General features: G+C 31.3%; 1 protein-coding gene across 1 annotated transcript in view; it reads left to right on the top strand.

Moving 5' to 3' along the window:
• LOC119600063 (nephrin-like) overlaps window positions 1-22,338 on the top strand; it is a 279,877-nt gene that overhangs the window by 27,719 nt on the left and 229,820 nt on the right. The window contains exon 3 of the mRNA XM_037950088.1: window positions 1,463-1,592. Coding sequence (XP_037806016.1) covers window positions 1,463-1,592 — 130 coding nt within the window. The remainder of the gene's footprint in view (window positions 1-1,462; window positions 1,593-22,338) is intronic.

Below are 22,338 nucleotides of genomic sequence, written 5' to 3'. Positions count from 1 at the left end.
CTTCTCAATAAAAATGTTTGCCTCCGAGAACAGAATTCCGAGAACAGAACCGAGAACAGAATTCCCGTAAATGCAGCCGAATACAAAATATGAAAGATATTTTCAATTTTTTATTAATTAATTCGGATCCCTTTATAACTGTAAAAAGAACATTCCCTAAAAAAAATCCAGAAATCTTCCAGAAGATGCATTAAATTTAGTCTTTCGCGAAAGTAATTAGGATATTTATAAATGTAATAAAAATATTTCTTAAATAAAATTTTGGAAAATTTTGTTTTGAAAATTATGCAAAAAATTGCATTAAGTGCAACTTTTTCTTTTTTTAATTCGTATCTAGAGGACTTCCTCTATCCATCGATACCCATATTTTATACCAAAACATTGTAGTTTAGTTAATGCCAAGTTTGCTTTAAAGTCGTAAGCATTCAATTAATACTTTGATTGACTTAATTGATTTTTAATATTTTTTAACCAAACTGTTTAATTCATTTAATTAATAAACTAATTAAAATGTAAGTTTTATTATATTAAATATTTAATTCATCCAATTAAAGAATTAACTAATTTTAAATTTTGAGTTTAATTACTGATGTTAATTGTTTTGATAATTTCTGTAATTGGAAAAAAATAATATTTTACAAATTTCATAATTGATATCATCATTTTGTTGATACAATTAATTAGATAATTAAAACACATTTTCAGTTTTTTCTGTGTATAAATGTTTACGAATGAGCACTATTGTTATTTGAAAATAGCTTAACCCGTATTTTTAGAAGATTTTCGAAAAAAATTGTATCTAATTCTTAACAATTTTTTATTTTGCTCATATATATATACTTTTTTGGGTCTTTGACCAATATTTCGACGTGTTACAAACGGAACGACAAAAACAATATACCCCCATCCTTTTTGATGGTGGGTATAATAATGCTCTATATAATTTAAAAATATAGGGTTAATTTTATTTTTTTGTTGTTATTTTAAATATCGGACCATATACTTATAAATTTCTTTAATTTTATTAAATAAATAATATATCGATGTGTTTCAATAAGAATTTTCAAATATTGCATACATCCCCCGGTGATATTTAATTTTTTTTTAATTTGTATAACAAAGTTTTAAAAAACTGAAATTTTTAACTCATTACTTTTCAATGTAGGTTTTTCCTGGTATTTTAGCTTTTTGGCCAAAAATTTTGATTTTTTCAAACATTGAGCGACGAGCGGCTCGTGTTAACGTCGTTTAATCGAGCTCGAGGGTTCAGACGTACAAGATTCAAACATCATATTTGGTATCTCAAATATACATATTAGCAAAAAATTAATCTTAAAAATGGAACTTAAAATGTAGAACTCTATCGTGTAACGTCCGAGTTATGAAAATGTTATAAATACATCTAATATGAAATCGTAAAATATGTATCTTATCATAAATATTTTTTTTTCTATTTTTTCAGTTCCTTCTCAAAGAGTGGAAGCTTTAAGTGGAGAAACTATATATCTTCCATGTAACGTCAGTACATATGATGGCGACGAAGTGGTTTTGATTTTATGGTATCGTGAAGATAAAGGCACACCCATATATAGGTATGTTACACACAAGACGTATTAAGGTTTGCCGGGTCCCTCAGGCACACTAGAATTCGGGGTCATCCGAAATTGAGAGTCAATTTAGCTTTGTTCGTCTGTCTATCTGCAAAAAAATCAACTAAATTCACCGGAAGTATTCATTATTGTCCTAAGTAGGTTTTGAAAATCAGCAAAATCGGTTCACAGCGTAAAAAGTTATAAATATTAAATTAACACGAAAAAAATATTTTTTTTTTCTTAATTCTTAACCACCCAGCAAAAACCAGGTAAAGACTTTAAGTTGTAACTACTTACCTATTAACATATTTTTCAATTACTACATATCGCCCTGATTACATATAATTAGTCTAATAACGTTTTATTAATAATTTGTAATCTAAATACTTTCTAATTCATTAGTCATCTTCTCCATAGAGCTATAGAAGCTGAATATGTTTTTACGTACTATTTACATTGACTACTTTTCATAATTACTTGTAAGCGGTTGTAGTAAGTATTCGCCTCCAATGACATCACCATGTTAAAATAATGACTTAAAATGATATTGTGTAAGTAAATTTTATAATTTTAACTCCTTACATGGTAAAGAAACATTTTGCTGGGTAGTTTTCTCAAAAAATAGATCAAAGATCGATGAATGCGACTTTTTTATGTAAACGCAAGGAAACAACGTACAGAATGTCCTAGGTTTGTAGGAAGGAGGAATAAACCATCCATCCTAGATTGTATTTGTTATATTGTTTTTATTTATTATCTAGTAAACCCAAGCCATTCGAATTTTTTTATATATGTAGGGTAACAGCGTCGGGTTTGAGAGAGAATTTTTATACCCTACACCACTTTAGTGGGGAGGGTATATTGGGTTTGTGCTGATGTTTGTAACATACAAAAATATTCGTCCTATACCCACCTTAAAGTATACCAATCGGCTTAGAATCGTTTTCTGAGTCGATTAAGCTATGCCCGTCTGGCTGACTGGCTGTCCATGTAAACATTGTGCGCAAGGTACAGGTCGCAATTTTCAAGATAATTGGATGAAATTTGGCACACACTCTTTTTTCGGCCCAAAATCGGTCCATTAGTTCACCTAGCCCCCATACAACAGAACCCCCCGAAAAGGGCTTCTGAGCTCATAATTATGATAAATATACCTGTATATTGATAAAAAGCGGCACAACTAAGTTTTATACAAGCCTTGAATACCTTGCCAATTTCATAGAGATCGGGCCTCATTTGATCCTAGCTCCCATACAATGTCCCCTTCAGAAAATTACTTGAATGTCCAAAATTAACTTATAAACACAAATATCGCAATGAAATTCAGCACATTTTATTGGGCTTGGTCCATATTTGCCCCTAGCCCCCCTATAAAGCCTCTTTCAGAAAATTAGTTTTTCATCCATAAATTGCTTAAATGTATCTTAACAAGGTAATAGAAGATAAATGCTTTATTATGAAAAATAAATCACATTTAATATTCATAACTGGTGTAGGGTATCATATGGTCGGTCACGCCCGACTATACTTTCTTGCTTGTTTTATATGGAGTTTGACAGCTTCGGGCTAAATTTCCATGGACAAAGAACAATCAGCTGTTGAAATGACTTCACTTCACAAAGTACTTATATAATATCCGAAGACATGAAAAGCTGAATTATTTTTGTTTCTATGTCAGTTTAAAGTTGGTCTTTTGTAAGTGAAGTTGTGTTTTGTTAAAAAAGTTATTTTATTGTAAAAAGTTTAAATATGATGATCTAAATGGCAGGAACGGATTTAAAACTAAAGGTAAATTTATTTCATACATTCTAGTTTAAATGCTGACAATTTCCTCTTGTTTTTTACAGAAGCTGTAAAGGAAGATGGCCGAGAATTTCAAAAGAAAATTAAGATTAGTTTTATTTATTTTCGTTTAAATTGTTTTATTATATTTTTATTGAATTAACTATAATACATATTTACTATATTTGATGATAATTTTTAAATAAACTTGCATAATTTTAAAATAAATATAAAACAAAAATATATTTTTTTATAACAAAATCGGAAGGCATGGTACTTTAACTTACAAATAGGATTGTAATCTACATACATATGTACATTACATACTTATTTGCAAGAGTTTATACGCGTCTCATGAACTTCGCTTAGAACTCCACTCATTATGTAAGTGAAATTTAAATTTGCCCTAATGATATTGTGGCTTACATTCTAAGGTAGAGCACACCGATGAGACGCTTCTATGTTAAATCTTTTTTTTACAATAAAATAACTTTTTTAACAAAAAACAACATGAAAATGGCAGCTGACTCTCTGCTTAAATTGTAATCTATGTTATAATTTAAATTCATGATATGTTGGATTACGCATACATTTCACTCTAAGTACTTAGATTGCTCGCTTAGAACGTCATACTGATGTCATCGACTTTGTTTCATTTACCGATGGGAGACTGTAAATGAGAAATAATATGTAAATGAGCTATTAAAATTAAAGATAATAAAATGAGATCAAATTTATAGTCAAACATATTTGAATAAATGGCACTCATAAAATAAAAAGAAATTTAAATTGAACAGAAGCAAATTAATTAAATGTAAACTTAATCCTAATATATATTATAAATCTCTTTGTAAGTCTGTTCGTTTGTTTGTTTGTTTGTTCGTCAATCACGCCTAAGCGGCTGGACCGATTTTCTTCAAATTTGGAACATGGTTAGATCTATACTTGGAGAGTGTTATAGGCTATATATTTTTTCAGAACTTGGACTAGGAGGGGGCAAAAAGGGGGTAAAATGGGTGAAAAACGGGCAAAATGAGTACTATTGATAGTAAATACTGATTTTGTCTATCCTTAAGCAAAATCATTTTCGATTAAACTACTTAATTTGTTAGAAATATAAATTAATAAAGTGCCGTTGCGAAAATTGGACCGGAAGGGGACAAAAAAATAGGCCAAATGGCGAAAATCTGACAAAATTAGTACTTTTGTGCTTTAAGAACGATTTTTTCTATTCTAAAGCCAAAATATAATAAACTATGATTTTGATAGTCTCAGACATATGTTCATATATTTAGAACTCCCACCCTTAGGGGAAAAAGCCGGTAAAAAGGGAAATCTGTATTTGCTGCGTAAAGAGACTCTATAAATGCATATTTTCAGACAATTCAAACTACTGCAGTGAATAAATAAACAAGTAAAAATTTATAGTTGATCATGGCTGACGATATGATGCCCTACACCGGTGATTACGTTACAAATGTTGATTATTTTTTTAATAATAAAACATTTAAATTAATTTTTACTTTATTTCAGAAATATTTTAACAATTTATTGACATATTGGATTTTCTGAAAGAGGGTTATATGGGGGTAGGTGGTTAATAGGGGCCTATCCCTATAATTTTTGGTAAAGGGATTTACGTCTACATTAAAGTTATTTATGTAGAACATCGCCGTAATATTAGTGTTTATAAGTGAATTTGAACCATCAAGTACTTTTATGAAGGGGACATTATATGGGGGATGTGATCAAATGAGGACCGATCATTGCGAAAATCAGCACTGTCATTAAAACTTATAAAAAACTTAGTTTTGCAGATTTTTGGTGTCATACAAGAACATTTAACATATTTATGAGCTCAAAAGCCATATTCGGGGGTGCGATTGTATGGGGGCTATGCGAAATAATGGTCCGATTTTAACCATTTTCAATAGGAAAGAGTATGTGCAAAATTCATCAAATTATCTTGCAAATTGCGACCTGTAGCGTGTGCATAATGTTTTTAATTACACTAAATTTGAAACATAGTTAGATATATAGGTGTATGGTGTGATATACTATATTCTTTTCAAAAACTTGGATAAGAAGGGACAAGAAGGGGTATGTGGATGAAAAAGAGACAAAATTCCTACTATTGGAGTAAATTTTTAATTATTGTCTATACACTGAAAAAATCCATGCCTAATATATACGAAATTGTACGAAATATTTTAGTATAATGCAAAATAAAAAAAATTAATTTACATAAATTGAAAACAGTGAATTTTTAATAAATATTGTAAAATTTACGAAATATTAATTTATGCAAACATTTTTATTAATTTTAAAATTATTTTTCTAATATTAGTTATATAAGGTCCCCTTCAGAAAATGACTGCAACGCTCATTAATGGTTTAAAAATACGAGTGTAGCGATGAAATTCGACACAAATAAATTTAATACGAACCAAATTCTGTCTACCAAATTTTATGAGGATCGACCCATAATTGACCCTACTCCCCTATATAAGGTCCCCTTTAGAAAATTACTTTAACGCTTATAACTGGCCTAAATATGCAAGTATATAGATGAAATTCGACATAAGTAAGTTTCATTCGAGTCAAACGAGGTTTGATGGTGGGTATATAAGATTCGGCATAGCGGAATATAACACTGTTACTTGTTTTTTATGAAAATAGTGCGTCAATTATATTATACTTTTTCTTAAATTTTATAAAAATGTTGTAGTTTTATCTAATGATAATATACTTAATATCATCATGTTTAATTTCGCTAAAATTTATGAAAAAAATATTACGAAAGGTTTTCGTACTTTCGTAAAAATAGAAAAGGGTTTTATTAAGTAATATTTCGTATTATACACGAAATTTTTGTAAATAATACGAAAATATAAGTTACGAATTTTTTTTTCGTAAAGTTGAGCATGGATTATTTTCAGTGTGCTCAAGCAAAAACATTTCTGATTAAGCTTTCTGAAATATGTATTATGTAGCAAAGTTCCGTTTCGAAATAGGCGAAAAAACAGGAAAAAATTGTACTTCTATGTTTTAGTCTAATTTTTTACGTTCTTAAGTAAAAATATTTTAGACGATGAGTTTTTAGTTTCAGAGATATGTGTATTCGGAAGTCCACCCCTAGAGGGAAAAACATATAAAAGAAATTCAAACTAAATGTGCAAAAACGGCTTATTATGCGTTCCTTTGCTACATTTTTTGTAGTTTTATGAAATTTGAGAAATATATATTTTTTTATTAATATTTTCCGTAATCGGTCTAAATATGTGTTTTTGAAAAATGTTTTTGCAAATCATTATTAAAGAGGGAAAGGATCCCCTCTGACGTGTTTTTCTTAATAAATGTTCTACAACATCGATTTCTGAAATGATACAAAATATATTAAACAAAATACATAAATTTGAATAATTCAATGGAGAATGAGGGTATAGGTAGTATTTTTGGTACTGTGTTGGTATCTTTTATAAATATTGTTCAAATTCAATAAAATTTATTTTGTAGCTTTATAAGATCACAAAAAAATAGCCAGGAGTTTCTTCATAAGGAAACCTTCAGCATTTTTTGAAACATGAATAAATTAGGGAAAAATTAGCACTTTATGCTTTAAGCCAAGAATTATTCTTTCTCCTAAGTTAAATATGTATATTATATTATATGTATAACTATATATTCTTAGAATTATAATTTTGGAATCTTTTAGCTCTGTAAATTGGAAAAAAAATTGTGAAGTAATCTCTTAGTGAGGAATAAAATGAGTAAACTTTTTTCATTTCGTAAATGCTATGTTATGTTATTTAAGTCAACGAAATTTTTATATTTCTAAATGTTGAAAAATTTCGGAAATTGTTCTATGGACATAAAGCACATTTTTTAGTTTACTCTAACGGGAGAATACTTAAGTATAATGTTATGAAACCACTTAAAACCCCGGGCAACGCCGGGTACAAAAATCTAGTTAAATTATAGTGAAATAACAATTTATTTAATTATAATAATAATGTTGTTCCGCCACACTCTCCTCCTCTGGCTCCGAAAACGTCACGTTGATGAGGCTGCAACTTTCCAAATCGTGTTGGTTGTTTCTTTTTTCGCTCTGATCTTTGAAAATTGCATGAATGTGCTTGATTTTGTGTCGAATTTATATCGCTTTTTGTTGAATTATCTGTTGATGTCATGTTATTTTGTTGCATTGATGAGTTGTTTGTTTTTGTATGATTTGGTTGTTGTGCATTATTTTGTTGTGTTGCTGCGTGGTTTATTTTAGTTGAATTGGTGTTTGTTTTGTCAACTGAATTTATTGATGATGTATGTTGTCATTGTTGTTTGTAAAATTTTTGGGGCGTCCTCTTCGTCTTAAGGCATATATCGGCATCCCAGAATTTCCGTTGTATAAACTTAAATCTGAGGCATGATAAGCTGATAGGGGTATATACGGTTTATTTAGTTCAGCGATGGTGTAACATGAAGATCCCTTTTTGCTTAGGACGACGTATGGGCCATCTCTTTGAGATACAAACTTTGATGTTAAATTGTTACTTTTCTTACTTAAAATGTGTGTTGCAACAAATATTTTATCGCTAACTTTTATATTTTCTTGGGGTTTTCGTTTTAAATCAGCATATATTTTATGTTTGTTTTTTTTTATTTTACTAGTCTATGGATTAGCCCCTTTCAGACAAAAGTATGAAAATATTACAAAAAACATTTAATATAAACTATTCAAATATATAATTAAGTTTTGTTTAATAATATTGACATTCAAAGTAGTATCAAACATATCGTATAATTCATTAGGTTATGTTGATAGGAGGATGTATCTACATCAAATCCGAAGAAATACACCTAGGCCACTATCGGGCCTGTTGTGCGCACCTTTTCATGGAAAATGTTTGTTGGTAAAAATAAAAATCTTATATAGTATTCACTAAATGTACTATATTCCGATGTTCAGAAACTCAGATTCCTGGACGTAATTCCCAATAGTTTTCCAATCAGTTTTCGTGAGGGATATTATATCCGGAATAATATCACTTCCAAGATATTTGAATCTAATTTCGGCGAAGGCCTGACAATACCAAATAAAGTGCTCCAGAGTTTCACTGTCCTCTCTACATGCTCTACAGTCTGAATCCGCACGTCCAATTTTGTATAGGTGTGCCTGTAAGCCTGTTTGTCCACTCACTACCATCATACTAACCTAAGACTTGTTCATTTTAAGGAGGCTTCTCGCCCTGCTCTCGTTAGGGTCACCCATAGGATCTTTGTGGTTCTACCCACGGTTTCATTATTCCAAGAGGCCTTATGGGTTTCTCTCACCGAAATTTGATGTGAACCTTACCTCTGGGAGAGTATTCGGTTAGAGCCATTTTACAATCCAATACGGTTTTAGATTTAACTTTAACACCTGATATCGCCCTAATTGTCTTTTGGCTATTGGTAAATATGTTAAGGCCTGTGGGCGACATATTTATTCTAATCCAATTTACGCATTCCGTTATTGCTCGGATTAGGTAAACGGTGGTATATTTCTGTTTCTTCAATATAAAAACCCTAGCCCACTTTGTCTCCCAATTTAGAGCCATCCGCGTAGCAACGGATTCCTATTGGTACACCCAGAAAAAAAAACATGGTTGTGGTAACCATGTTCTAAGAGCAACATATGGTTAAATAATGATTGTAGTCTTAACAAATTACCGTTATTGTAACAATTTTAAAATATATTATGATTAAATACCGTTAAAATATTTCATCATAACATGTTTCTATTTATCATAATAATATTGTTATACATGATCATATTATGATCCAATGTGTTCAAAATTTCGTTTAAAAATATGTGTCGAAATCAAAATAAATTTTACTCAATCAGTAAAATTACAGTTTCTACAAAAAAGTAAAAAATACATATATAAATAAATAAATATAACATACTTACAATACTTAACACACTGCGCAATTTTCAATTTGCTTCACAAAAACATAACTACATTATTCTATGCAAACTGAAATACTTATACATTTAATGTTATAAACCAAATAAGAATTATTTCAACTCATTTTATTGTCGCGTAAAAAACACACACGAAAGAGTAATCTGTGTGAGCAAAAGTTGTTTTGTTGTTGTATTAATTTGTTGATGTATCAGCAGACATATAACAACATAACATACAATGGTTATATAACATAACATATTATGGTTATTTGCAAGTTTAAATGGTTGTTTATAACATAATATGTTTTCCTTGTTATCAGTATTTGGTTGTTGTAAAAATAATTATGATTCAGTGAATTATACTCAAATTTATAATTGCCTTGAACATGAAAATATTTACAGTAACTAAAATATTGTTAAAATCTAATTAAAATAACAATTATATGTGTTTGAAAACAATATATTGTTACAGTAAACATGGGATATTTGTAGTAACCATTTTGAATCATGTTTTTTCTCTGTAATTGTTATTATTTTTATTTAAAAAAAAAATAAAATTACAAATTTTATTTGGTTTGTATTTTATTTCTCAGAAAATACAAATTGCTTTTGATTTGAATTTTTTATATTTTTCGTAAAAATTACTGAGAACTTTTTCAAATAAAAATCAATATTAAAAAACACAAAAAAACATAAGGCACAAATAAAAATCAGGCAATGATTTTTATTTTTTGAAATTAATTATAAAACTCATTATGCGATATTTACCTTTAAAACACATTAAAAATGATCGGGTTTAAAGAGAGATTAATAGAAAATTGGTAAAATTTCTTTACCACTGATATCATCGACCAAATTTGCAGAAATTGTGCAGAAATTAGATTCGAAAATTGGAAAATTAATATTCTTTAGGTGATTTTTATTCTTTGCTTTGAAAAATAAAAATCATTGATTGATTTCTATTTTTTGTTGGAATAAATAAAAATTACTGAATGAGTATTATTAAAAACAACATAAATAATATTGAAACAAATAGAATAAAAATCAAAAAAAATTTTTATTTTCAATTTTTATTATAAAAATCAAGAAAAAAAGTTTATTGAAGAAATCGATAAAAAAAGGTCTTTGAAATATTTTGGTACATTCCAAACATTTCTAGGACGATTCTTTCATACTGATTTTTTTTAACCAAAAATTTCATAGATAATAATTATTTTCTGTCATTCTAACTGGGATCAGCGTTTCAAAGTTTCCGAATTATTTTATCATTGGTATGCAATCGGGCACGTCCGATGATTGTGTATAGTCTTCCAATGTGTCCAGTATATATTGGTGACGTGTCCTATAACCGCTTTTGGCCAGTTCGCCTAAAGTTATGAGCCGTTCGGCAGTAAGTGCCGCCTCATATCATATATATGTTTCAATGAGTGGAATATCTAGCATTGTTTCCAGAGCATTGGTTGACGTAGTGCTCATGGCTCCACTTATAATCAAGCAGCATGTACGCTGAACTACATGTAGTAGTTTGATATTATACTTTTTTCCAGAGAAGTGCACCATATTATTGAAGCATAACTTAGGATTGGTCTAATTACACTTTTATAGAGCCAATGTGTCATAGTAGGACTAAGGCTCCATTGCATGTCTATGGTTCTTCTACATAGCGCCCAGCACCGATGTGCCTTGTTAATACTTTCCTCTATGTGGTATCTCCATCTTAATTTCCGGTGTCAAGTATTACACCTAAGTATTTAACCTTGACTGTCACCGGTATCATTTTGCCCAGGAAACAGGACTCAATATCAGAGTAAGGAGAGCGTTCAAATTGATTTCTCTCTAGAGAGATATTAATTCGAGCGAAATAAATTATTTACTTTATTGTGAATATATCTTTTTTTCTCCTATAAATCTCACGAGAAATATTTAAATTTATAGAGCGGAAAATACATTTCTCTTATGAAACGAGTACTAATGAATTTATCGGGAGTTTTATAATATTGTATATAAAGTCAAAAACATATTTCTTCGCACAAGCATGCACACACACGCTCATCTTTTTTCTTTTTTTACAACCTCACACACATGCACATTTTTTTCATCAATTTTTTGTTTTTTACTCCGCCGTAAAACCGGTTTTTCCGCACACATCTTTTGTATGTGAGTTTTACTCAAATTCTATTCCTTTTGATATCTCTCGTGAGATGAATTAAAAAATCAAAATACATAGATATCGCTCATGAAGTGAACATAAAAAATTAAGAGTTGAAATAAAAATACTTCTCGCGAGTTTAAAAATAATTCTCGTGAAATGAGCTGTATAACGAGAGAAATAAATAAGATAATATTCACGAGTGCAAAAATTACTTACTCTGCTCAATATACTCAGAATTTTTTGCCTTTCTTGTGAAAAGACATATTTCTGTCTCCGCCGGGTTAACATTGAGGACTCTAGGTTGAGCCCAGCTCAAGGCCGTATTCAGAGCCTCCTCAGCCCTTCTACACAAGTAATTTGGATCCTTTCCCCTGAGAAGTATTACGACATCGTCTGCATAGCAGACAGGTCTATGTCCTTTCTCGGTCAGGGTCCGTAAGAGGCTATTTATCGTGGTTGCCCAGATTAAAGGGGACAAAATGCCGCCCTGTGGGGCACCGCGAAATACCCTTTTCGTGATGGTTATATCGTACATCTCGCAGCTTATACATCTGTTCCTTAGCATTTTGTTGATTCAGTTACGGAGCACCCGGTCAACATAAAACTGGTCTAAGGATTGGATAAGAGTATACAGTTTGCTTTCGAAGGATTCACCTATATAGTGGACAACTTCATTCAACGCCGTTTCTACCGAACGTCCCTTTACATAAGCATGCTGCTTATATTTGAGATCTCTGTCTGGTATACTGCTTTTAACTGCCCGGTTAAATAGTTTCCGAAGAGTCTTCCCAAGGTTCCGTATCTCCTCTGTTACCCAAGGTTTCTCCTGAGTAGATCTCCGCTTTCGCAGAGGGCAGCTGTGCTCGAACGATTCAACCAGGGCACTTGTGAACGTTTCTACTTTGGCGTCTATATCAGGCATGGAAAATGGAAATGGTACTGAACTCAAAACAAAAAAGTATTTTTTTAGACATAAAGGTACTTTTTCCAATAACATTTTTATTGAAAAAATAAAGAAATTAATTTCTTATTTATTTTAAGTTTTATGGGAACGTCACGAAAGTGAAGTGACAAATTCTAATGATTTTTTCTATATTTACTAGGGTGATCGATTATTCGATATTCTTCTATTCTGTTCTTCTATTTGAGAAAATTAAGGTTTATGTTTCAATTTGATTAATAAAACATGGCCCGAACGTATTTTTAACAGTTTAAAAAATTATAACTTTAGTTCTTGGTGTCTGATTTACATATTTTTCTTTAATGTAAAACAAAATTGGAAAAAAAGTGGGACCCTTTGGATAAACATAAGGAACTATGTAATCCTAGCTTATTCTAAAATCCATGTTTAAACAATTTTCATAGGAATTCCAACTCTTGCATAGTATTTTAGGCATAAATTAATTATTGTAGTTGAAATATAATTAATCTTAAGTTAATCAGTTATTTCAATAAATTTTACAAATAAAAATTTTTAATTGATTAGGAAAATCAACAAAGTTTAACCAAAGGTGCGTTAGAAAAATATAATAATTTAGACTAGCTGCATTATTGTTTACTTCAAAATTTTATTTGAAGTAATCTTTGAATACAAAGCAAATAAAAGTATTCGAAACCGGTTTAAAAAAGAAAAAAAACGGGTTATTCGATATTCGAAAAATCAACATTTTGAAAAAACCGACACTGGTAAAGCAGAAAAACCCGGTTTTAAACCCGGTTGAAAGACCGAGTCGATCACAATAATATTTACTCTAAATTGACTTCTGTTAAATGTAAAACTTTTGCAAGGATTTTATTTCTTTTTTAATGCATATCAAAACAAAACTTGGACCCAACCTATGTCTCTTGCATTACATCTTTAAAAAAAATTAATCAATTAGAATAAAGTTTTACCTCACTGGTCGTTTATATTTCAATGATATGTACTGAATGAAATTGTTCAGATGATAATGTCCTGTTTTTCTAATAAAATGGTTAAATTAAAAAAACACTCTTTTCTACATTTCCCATTATACATATACCAACTGAATACGCGTATACTTCCAATTTTAAATAAGGCCAAGTACATATTTCTTAACATAGTCAAACCAACTTACCAGGTCCCACATCTGAAATTTTAAGTTCTTCTTTGAACGACTAAAATTTGAGACATAATATCACTAAAACTAAACGAAATCTAGTGATCTTGTTTATTCTTTACCCTTAATATGTGGACCAGATTTATTTAAAATTTAACATTTTCGGAAGAATTTGTAAGCTACATGCGATAGGAATAGATAATGGTTTCTTTGGGACATTTTAAGGGCATCTAAAAAATATGTATAGGTTTCTAAATCATATATAATTTTTATAATGTAACAATTTTGAAAAAAATTTTCACACATAGAAAAGTTGATATGCATGTGAAACTAGAGTCCATTTAGAGCAATTCTGCATACACCATATTATATAACCAGCTGTTATGTTACAAAAGGACTTCAATTTCAAACGAATTGAAATATTTATATGTGTTCTATGATGCTAATATTAGTATCAAATTAAAGCTGGGGAAATGTATCTATATTATATATTTGACTCACTCGAAAAAGAAATCAAATTTAAAAAAGGTCTCATTTTTGAAACAAAAATTTGTAACTACTTTTTTGTGACAAATTTTTTTTAAGCTTTCATTTCTTTTTTAATCCTGATAAATTGAAATAAATAATTTAATAATATAATATTTGTTTTTAAGCAGATGTTCTCAGCTTCATTTTATATTAATATTAATAACAAATTGTTTATATAAATTTGAAATTCCATCTTTTGAAATCGTATGTCCTTTAAACTTTACGATCCTTTTACAGGGGCATAAGAGCTGATTATGAAAAACTGAGTACACAGAGTTAATACTAATGGTCCACAGTTACCTGTACACGTAGATTTTTTATACCCTTCACCACTTTAGTGGGGAGGGTATATTGGATTTGTGCTGATGTTTGTAACATACAAAAATATTCGTCCTAGACCTAGACACCTTAACGTATACCATTCGGCTTAGAATCGTTTTCTGAGTCGATTAAGCTATGTCTGTCCGTCCGTCCGTCTGGCTGGCTGTCCATGTAAACCTTGTGCGCAAGGTACAGGTCGCAATTTTCAAGATAATTGGATGAAATTTGGCACGTACGTTTTATTTGACCTAAGGACGAAGCCTATTGAAAATGGTTAAAATCGGTCCATTATTTCACCTTGCCCCCATAGAACAGAACCCCCCGAAAAGGGCTTCTGAGCTCATAATTATGTTAAATATACAGATATATCGATAAAATACGGCACAACTAAGTTTTATAGAAGTCTTGATGACCCTGCCAAATTTCATAAAGACCCTAGCTCCCATACAAAGTCCCCTTCAGAAAATTACTTGAATGTCCCAAATTAACTTATAAACACAAATATCGGGTTGAAATTCAGCACAATCAAATATTATGTAAATATAAATATATTCACAAAATTTTATCGGGCTTGGTCCATATTTGCCCCTAGCCCCCATATAAAGCCTCTTTCAGAAAATTAGTTTTTCATCCATAAATAGCTTAAAAGTATCGGAACAAGGGAATATTGAAGATAAATGCTTTATTATGAAAAATAAATCACATTTAATATTCATAACTGGTGTAGGGTATCATATGGTCGGCCACGCCCGACTATACTTTCTTACTTGTTTATGTTTGAAAATGACTGTAGCATGTTTTGATTTACAAAAAATTTAAAAGACGTTCATGTTTGGAAAATTAGTAAAAAGTATTAAAAATGAGACGGGGGTACTAAGGTATTTTGGGTATCTAAAAGTACTGAAGAAAGTACTAAAGTACTGAATTTTCCATGACTCATCTATATCCTCTTTATTTCGACATTGAAAAGAGTCCTGACCTAAACGGTTCTTTAGTAAGGTCCCGAACATTATCCAATTAGTTTTAGACTTATTCCGAAACATTATCGGCTTTGGTGGTGGCCGTAGTATTTTGAATCTTATGTACCGATTGTCTGAAAAGGAGTGCTCGTCTGAAACTCTCCAATCCTGAATTTCATTTATAAGCTCTTCTGAACATAAAGTTATATCTAATACTTCTTCTCTGATTCTATTGACGAATGTAGCTTTATTACCTAAGTTCAATGTGATCAAGTCTTTAGTGTTAAAGAAATCCATGAGGGCTTGTCCCCCGCGATTGGTGTTTGTGCTACCCCAAGCTACATGGTGGGAGTTGGCATCACATCACGGAGAATCGAAGGGCAGGTAAACCGATGCAAGGTATACATATGTTGCCACCACCTCTCTTCATCACCGTTGCATCCGATGTGGATAATCCTGTTGAAAGGAGAAAACATAAGTTCATGTGACAAAAGATACATGTTCCCTGGCGGGACCCTGTATCATCGTAAAAAATTGTTGAAATTTACGTGATTTAATCCAGATTTAATCCAGGTTTCTAGATTAAAGCTATATGTATTTTACCTTTGTTTATTTTAGCCATCAAAGCGTTGGTAGCCGCCTCGCTCCGATGGAGGTTTACAAATCATTAAAATTTCAACATATTCGCCTAAAAGGGTCAACGTTAGCATAATTTTGTTGATAACAACGAATTGACAGAGGTTGGTAATAACGAGAAAGACGTTGAGGAACATTTAGTGATAAGTTGTTGAGAAGGAACTCTGAGAAAATATTTTCATTAATAAGGTTTATGACAAAAGTCACATTCAGCATTATTCGACGGCTTTTCAAAGTTGGTTAATTAAGTTGCAATAACCTGGATTTATAAGGCGGAAGATATATGGATGGATTTGGGTATGAGCTCCGTAATATAAATAACAAAAAATGTTTTTTGAACCGATTCAATATGGTCACTATGGATGTTATAATAAGGGTTTAATAAAACTGATTACACCGCGAGATTAGTACACATATTAATATGTTCGATAAAAGATAACTTTGTGTCGAATAATACGCCTAGATCACAGAATGTATCAATAGTCTACAACTTGTAGTCCCCAAGGAAATAGCAGCCAATTGGAGTATTTTATCTGGAAAATCTCATATGTTTAAATTTTTTCAAGTTAATATCCAGTAGGTTGATTTGGCACCAATGGAAAAATATTTTAAGTCCTCTTTTAATTGAGGTTGGACAATGGAGCGAACAGAATTTGAAAACAATTTGACATCGTCTGCATACAAAAGGACATTGGAAAACTTTAATATGGTAGGAAGATCGTTTATGTACAATAAGAATAATATTGGACCGAGATGACTGCCTTGCGGAACCTTTGAACGGATAGTTGACAGTGTGGTTAAAGGCAGTATACCCGACAAAGACCTAAAATTTAAGCAGCATTTTTATGTAAATGGACCGCTTTAAAAGAAGTTGTCCACTACATATGTAGGTGCATCCTTTGATAGCAAACTATATACACTGGCGGTATGCATTGACATCGAAGGCGCCTTCAATAACGTGCACACTGATACTCTTATCCAATCCCTAGACTAGTTTTATGTTGACCGGGAGCTCCGTAACTGGATTAACCACATGCTAAGGAACAGATGGATAAGCTGCGACATGTACGATATAACTATCAGGAAAAAGGTATTTCGCGGTATACCACAGGGAGGCATTTTGTCACCTTTACTCTAGGTTACCACGATTAATAGCCTCCTAAGGACCCTAACCGAGAAAGGACTTAGACCTATCTGCTATGCAGACGATGTCGTAATGCTTTTAAAGGGAAGGAATCCAAATTTATTGTGTAGAAGAGCTGAGGAGGCTCTGAATGCGGCCTTGAGCTGGGCTCAACCGAAAGGCCTTAATGTTAACCCGACAAAAACGGAAATCTGTCTTTTCACAAGAAAGACAAAATTTCTACGTATACTAAACCTTGCTTCCTGTGCATGAAGATACCAGTGACAGACAAAGTTAAGTACTTATGTATAATCCTCGACCGGAAATTAAAATGGAGACACCACATAGAGATAGGATCAACAAGGCACATCGGTGCTGGGCGATATGTAGGAGAACTACAGGCATGAAATGGGGTCTTAGTCCTACTATGGCAAATTGTAATTAGACCAAAAAGTGCAATATCGAACTACTGCAGGGAGTTCAGCGTACATGCTGCTTGGGTATAAGTGGTGCCATGTGTACTACTTCAACCAAGGCTCTGGAAACCTTGCTAGATATTCCACCCATTGAAACATATTTAAGATCTGAGGCGGCGCTTACACGAACTTACGAACGGCTCTTTACTTTAGGCGAACTGGCAAAAGCGGTTATAGAACACGTCATCAATGTATACTGGACACATTGGAAGGTTATACACAATCATCGGACGTGCCTGATCGTATACCAGACACAGAATATGTCGGAAACTTTGTAACGCTGATCCCAGATAGAATGTCTTGGTCAAGCGGAACATTAGAGCAAATACCATTAGGAATCCGTTGGTTGGCTCTAAATTGGGGGACAAGGTGGGGCTGGGATTCTATATTGAAGACCCAGAAACAGAAATATACCACCGTTTACCAGATCATAACACAAGCTTCCAGGCAGAAGTACGAGCAATAACGGAATGCGTAAATTGGATTAGAATAAATATGGCGTCCACAGCCAGAAGGCAATTCGGGTGATATCAGGCGATAGAACTAAATCTAAGACCGTATTGGATTGTAAGAAAGCTTTAACTGAATACTCTCCAAGAGGTTAGGTTCACATCATATGGGTACCAGCCCATTCGGGAGTAGTCGGTAACGAAGGGGCGAATGTAATAGCTTTAAAGGGAAGGGAGCTCGAGGCAGTTAACCTGACAAACGCCAAACCATTCGAAGCAACAAAAGCTGAAATAAAAATATGGGTGGGAGAATTCCATAAGGCCTCTTGGAATAATGAAACAGTGGGTAGAACCACGAAGATCCTATGGGGTGACCCTGATGAGAGCAAGACGAAAAATCTCCTCAATATGAGCAAGTCTGAATTTAGTACGATGGTATGTATTCTGAGTGGACACACAGGATTACGAGCACATCCAGTTCAAACAGCAATTATTAAATCCCATTGTATAAAGCTTGTGCAATTGAAGATCATGGTTTACTCTATCGAAAGTTTTACTAAAATCTGTGTATATGACATCGGCATAGCACCCAGTTTTAAAGCCATTATTAATTATAGTTGTCAGTTCAAGCAAATTAGTTGTAGTAGAATGGCCTATACGAAACCCATGTTGAAAAGGTATAATTATGGAAGAAATTTGGTGACTTAAAAATTCTGTTAGATATTATTCAAAAAGCTTCGTAATGACACTTAATTTTGCAATGCCTCTATAGTTTATTATATTAGATTTATTTCCCGATTTAAACAATGGAATAATAAACGATTTTCTCCATAATTTTGGAAAATAGCCATATTTAATTGACATGTTGAACAATATAGTTAAAGTTGCAGCCGGACAACAACGTTGCACAATTTATAAGAAGGCAGCTAGGAATGCCATCAGGTCCACTGTAGAAGGATAATTTAAGTTTCTTTTCGAATTAACAAATTTATAGAACGCTTTTGGATTAGTTTTGACTCAAAACTTTTGAGATTAAATTTCATTATGTTTAAGTAATTTTTATAAAGATTAAGAATTAATAAATTATATTTAGTACCAAAGTATAACAAGTAGTCCGACTCTTTGACAGCAGTACCTAACTCTAAGCATGTGTTAGTGAAAAAGTACCTAACTCTAAATATGTGTTAGTATCAAAAATGTATTTGTATTGGTGCATTCTAAATACACAGAGTTTTATAAAAAATTACAATTTTAAATTTGTTTGAATTTTCAATACCAAAAATTGAAACTCTGTTTGTAAAATAAAATTCAACAACAACAAAAATGAAATGTCAATAATTAAACAAAAATTTTTTTCCAGTTCAAAAAAATTAAACAAAATTCCAAATCAAAAGTGCGTTAAAACTATTTAAAAAAATTGCAGTTTTTTTTGTGGATAACTGCAATTTCATGTACGATCCTTGAAAGTGGCCAAAAAGTAAGTTAAACATTTGAGTGTTTTGACAAGTTTAAATTTCTCACAAGAGAGTCGAATTCACACGGCACTTGTAGATGTGAGAGAGTAATTTCCTATATGTGAGAGTCGGACTACTTGTTATACTTTGTTTAGTACGATATAAAGAATATTTACTATAATTTGTAAGTAATCCAGTTTGTTTGTATTTCCTATAAAATTTGTTTTTAAAATTTTTAAATTTCGAAAGAGGTTTTGAATTCCAAGGAGGACCATATTTATTGACAGGAGCATATTTAGGAACACAGTCATCGATATAATGAAATAAAGTATTATTCAGTTCCATTGGATAACGACAAGATTTCAAGCCAATTTGTGTTACATAAATAGTAATTTAAATCACTGTAGTTAGTCTTTTTAAAACAGTCCTCTGTTACGTTATTGAGTTTTTTATTTTGTTTAAATATAATAAAAATGGATAATACAAGGAAACTTCCTCGGGTTTAGTAATAGGATGATGTATTAAGGAACATTTTTTTGGTTCGTTTACGAATACTAAGTCAAGCAGCTTTTTGGAATTATTGAGAACTCCAATTATTTGAAACAAGCATAAGTCTGATATATTATTTAAGAATTCTTTGGTGAAATTGTTTATATTTATTGGGGAATAACAGGACGAATCAGATGAAAATTTCCAAGACAAATGTTGCAAATTAAAATCTCCAAATACGAAAATTAAATCATCAGGGTTCATTGAATTCACAACAGATTTTATGGACGTAAAATGTTGTAATTATGTTATTTGGTCAGAACTTGGAGGAACATACGAACAAGTAACGAAAATTTCTCTGTTATTTTATTCTAACTGCAATAAATTCAACATTATTCAAAGGAATATTATCAACTTCTACTGTATCTAAACATTTTGATACAGCAATCAAAACTCCACCACCAGTAGTATTAGTAACTCTGTCACGTCTAAAGATGATATATTCGTTACATAGAATTTCAGAACTTAGGATTAACATTGAACCAAGTTTCAGAAAAACAGAAAAATTAAAGCTATCAATGTACAAGTTGGAAAGTTTAGATTTAATACCGTTTACGTTTTGATACAAAATATTTAATTTAGTGTCGTGGTTGCTGCTCAGTTTTTTGAAAAGTTGGTTGGTTGGTAAACATACTCACGAACTAATGTATTTTCAAGCCCAAAAATTAGAATCAATTAAGTAGTTAAATATTTTAGAAGATGCCATTACTTTAAATGAAGCAATTGACCTTTGCTGAGAATATTTAAACTTATACTGCCTTTTGCAAAAATGATTATTAAGTTAACAATGGTTGTTAAATCCTGTTTTTATATGTGTAATGTTCTCAACCAGTAAAATAATGCACGTGCAGTTCTTTTCAATTCAAGCAAACAAGTGTTTTTATCTTTATTCTTTTCATTCTTTCTTACATTATGATTTAACAATTTTACATGATAAGGTGACCATATATAAGCTAATAACAATAATATGTTGATACTCTACACGCCTCTTCTTAAGCTTACTACAGAGTATTTCTTTATTATATTTTTTTTATTATACATATATATATATATATTTCTTATAAATTAAGGTTTCGTTTTTGCTACTCTACACTCTTGTCTTGGTCTTAACCCTCTCATGCCCGATGTTGCGTATATGCAACATTGTGTTTATGAGTGTCCAAATACCGTTATTTTTAATATATTTTTTTGAAACATTCGAAAAAATGTTGCTTCATGTGTTGTTTAAGCTCTCAGCTAATTGGTTGGTAGTCATCTCTGCACGTGTTCAGTTAGAAGCTATTCTCCCGTGAGCATAGTTGACAAATTCATTTTACAAAAATAATTTGTTTAAAAAAAGTGTAAAAAACATTAATATAATTAATTCATCCTAAAACAAAGTTCTGCAACTAAATAATAAAAGGTAAGTGAGTAACTTAAAAAAAACTAGCATTAAAATATTGTTTATTTTGTCTATAATAATTTTTTGAATGTTGTGTTGCGTATATGCAACATTGGTCTATTACAGACGGAGAAATGAAGCATATACCGCTCATAAATTTCCAATTGGAAATTGCTACAGAGCTTTTAAACTCAAGTCAAACTACAGTTGTCGCAAAAAAGAGAGGTCGTCCATCGTCTTTTTGACAATGAATTCAGGAACTTCATCATCAGCTCCGTCATCACCAGCGCCATCAAAACCAGCTCCATCATAATCAGCTTCAATATCAGCAGCTTCAATATCACCAGCTCCTTCTACGGCTTCTAAATCAAACCCCTATAAAAGAGCATATGTTTCAGAGCGTGCAAAATCCCTACGATTTGGTGGTTATAATCATTGGCCAGAATGGGGAACAAGGGGCAGATGTAGACTATGCAACACTGGATTTCCAAGCTAAAAATGCAACAAATGCAATGTGCACTTGTGCTCCAATCTTCAAAAGAATTGTTTTGTATCATACCATACATAAATTGAAATAAACGGCATTTAAAAAAAAATCAACTTGTATTTAAATTTATAACACTATTGCCCAATGTTGCCTATACGCAACATCCTGTAGCTTTTGAACCAGGACACCTAGGACATTGAAATTTTTGTCAGTTGATACTGAGGTCAACTCTATAATACATGCACAAAATATGCACATTTTTTTTCTTAACAATCGTTTGCTTAAATTTAATTTCAATTTTTATAAATATTTTTATTTGGGTTTATAACGAATTTGTTTGATGTTCACACAGAAGGAAAATATTTTCTAACAAACACTTTATTGAAATAAATTTAATTTTCAGTAAATGTTTTTACTGATTCAA

The sequence above is a fragment of the Lucilia sericata genome, unplaced genomic scaffold (genome assembly GCF_015586225.1).
Source record: "Lucilia sericata isolate MDLA Ls3-8-SP2 unplaced genomic scaffold, ASM1558622v1 Contig000103F_arrow, whole genome shotgun sequence".
NCBI lineage: Eukaryota > Metazoa > Arthropoda > Insecta > Diptera > Calliphoridae > Lucilia > Lucilia sericata.
Note: the sequence above shows the minus strand (reverse complement) of the source record. Positions and strands in the feature narration are given on the sequence as shown.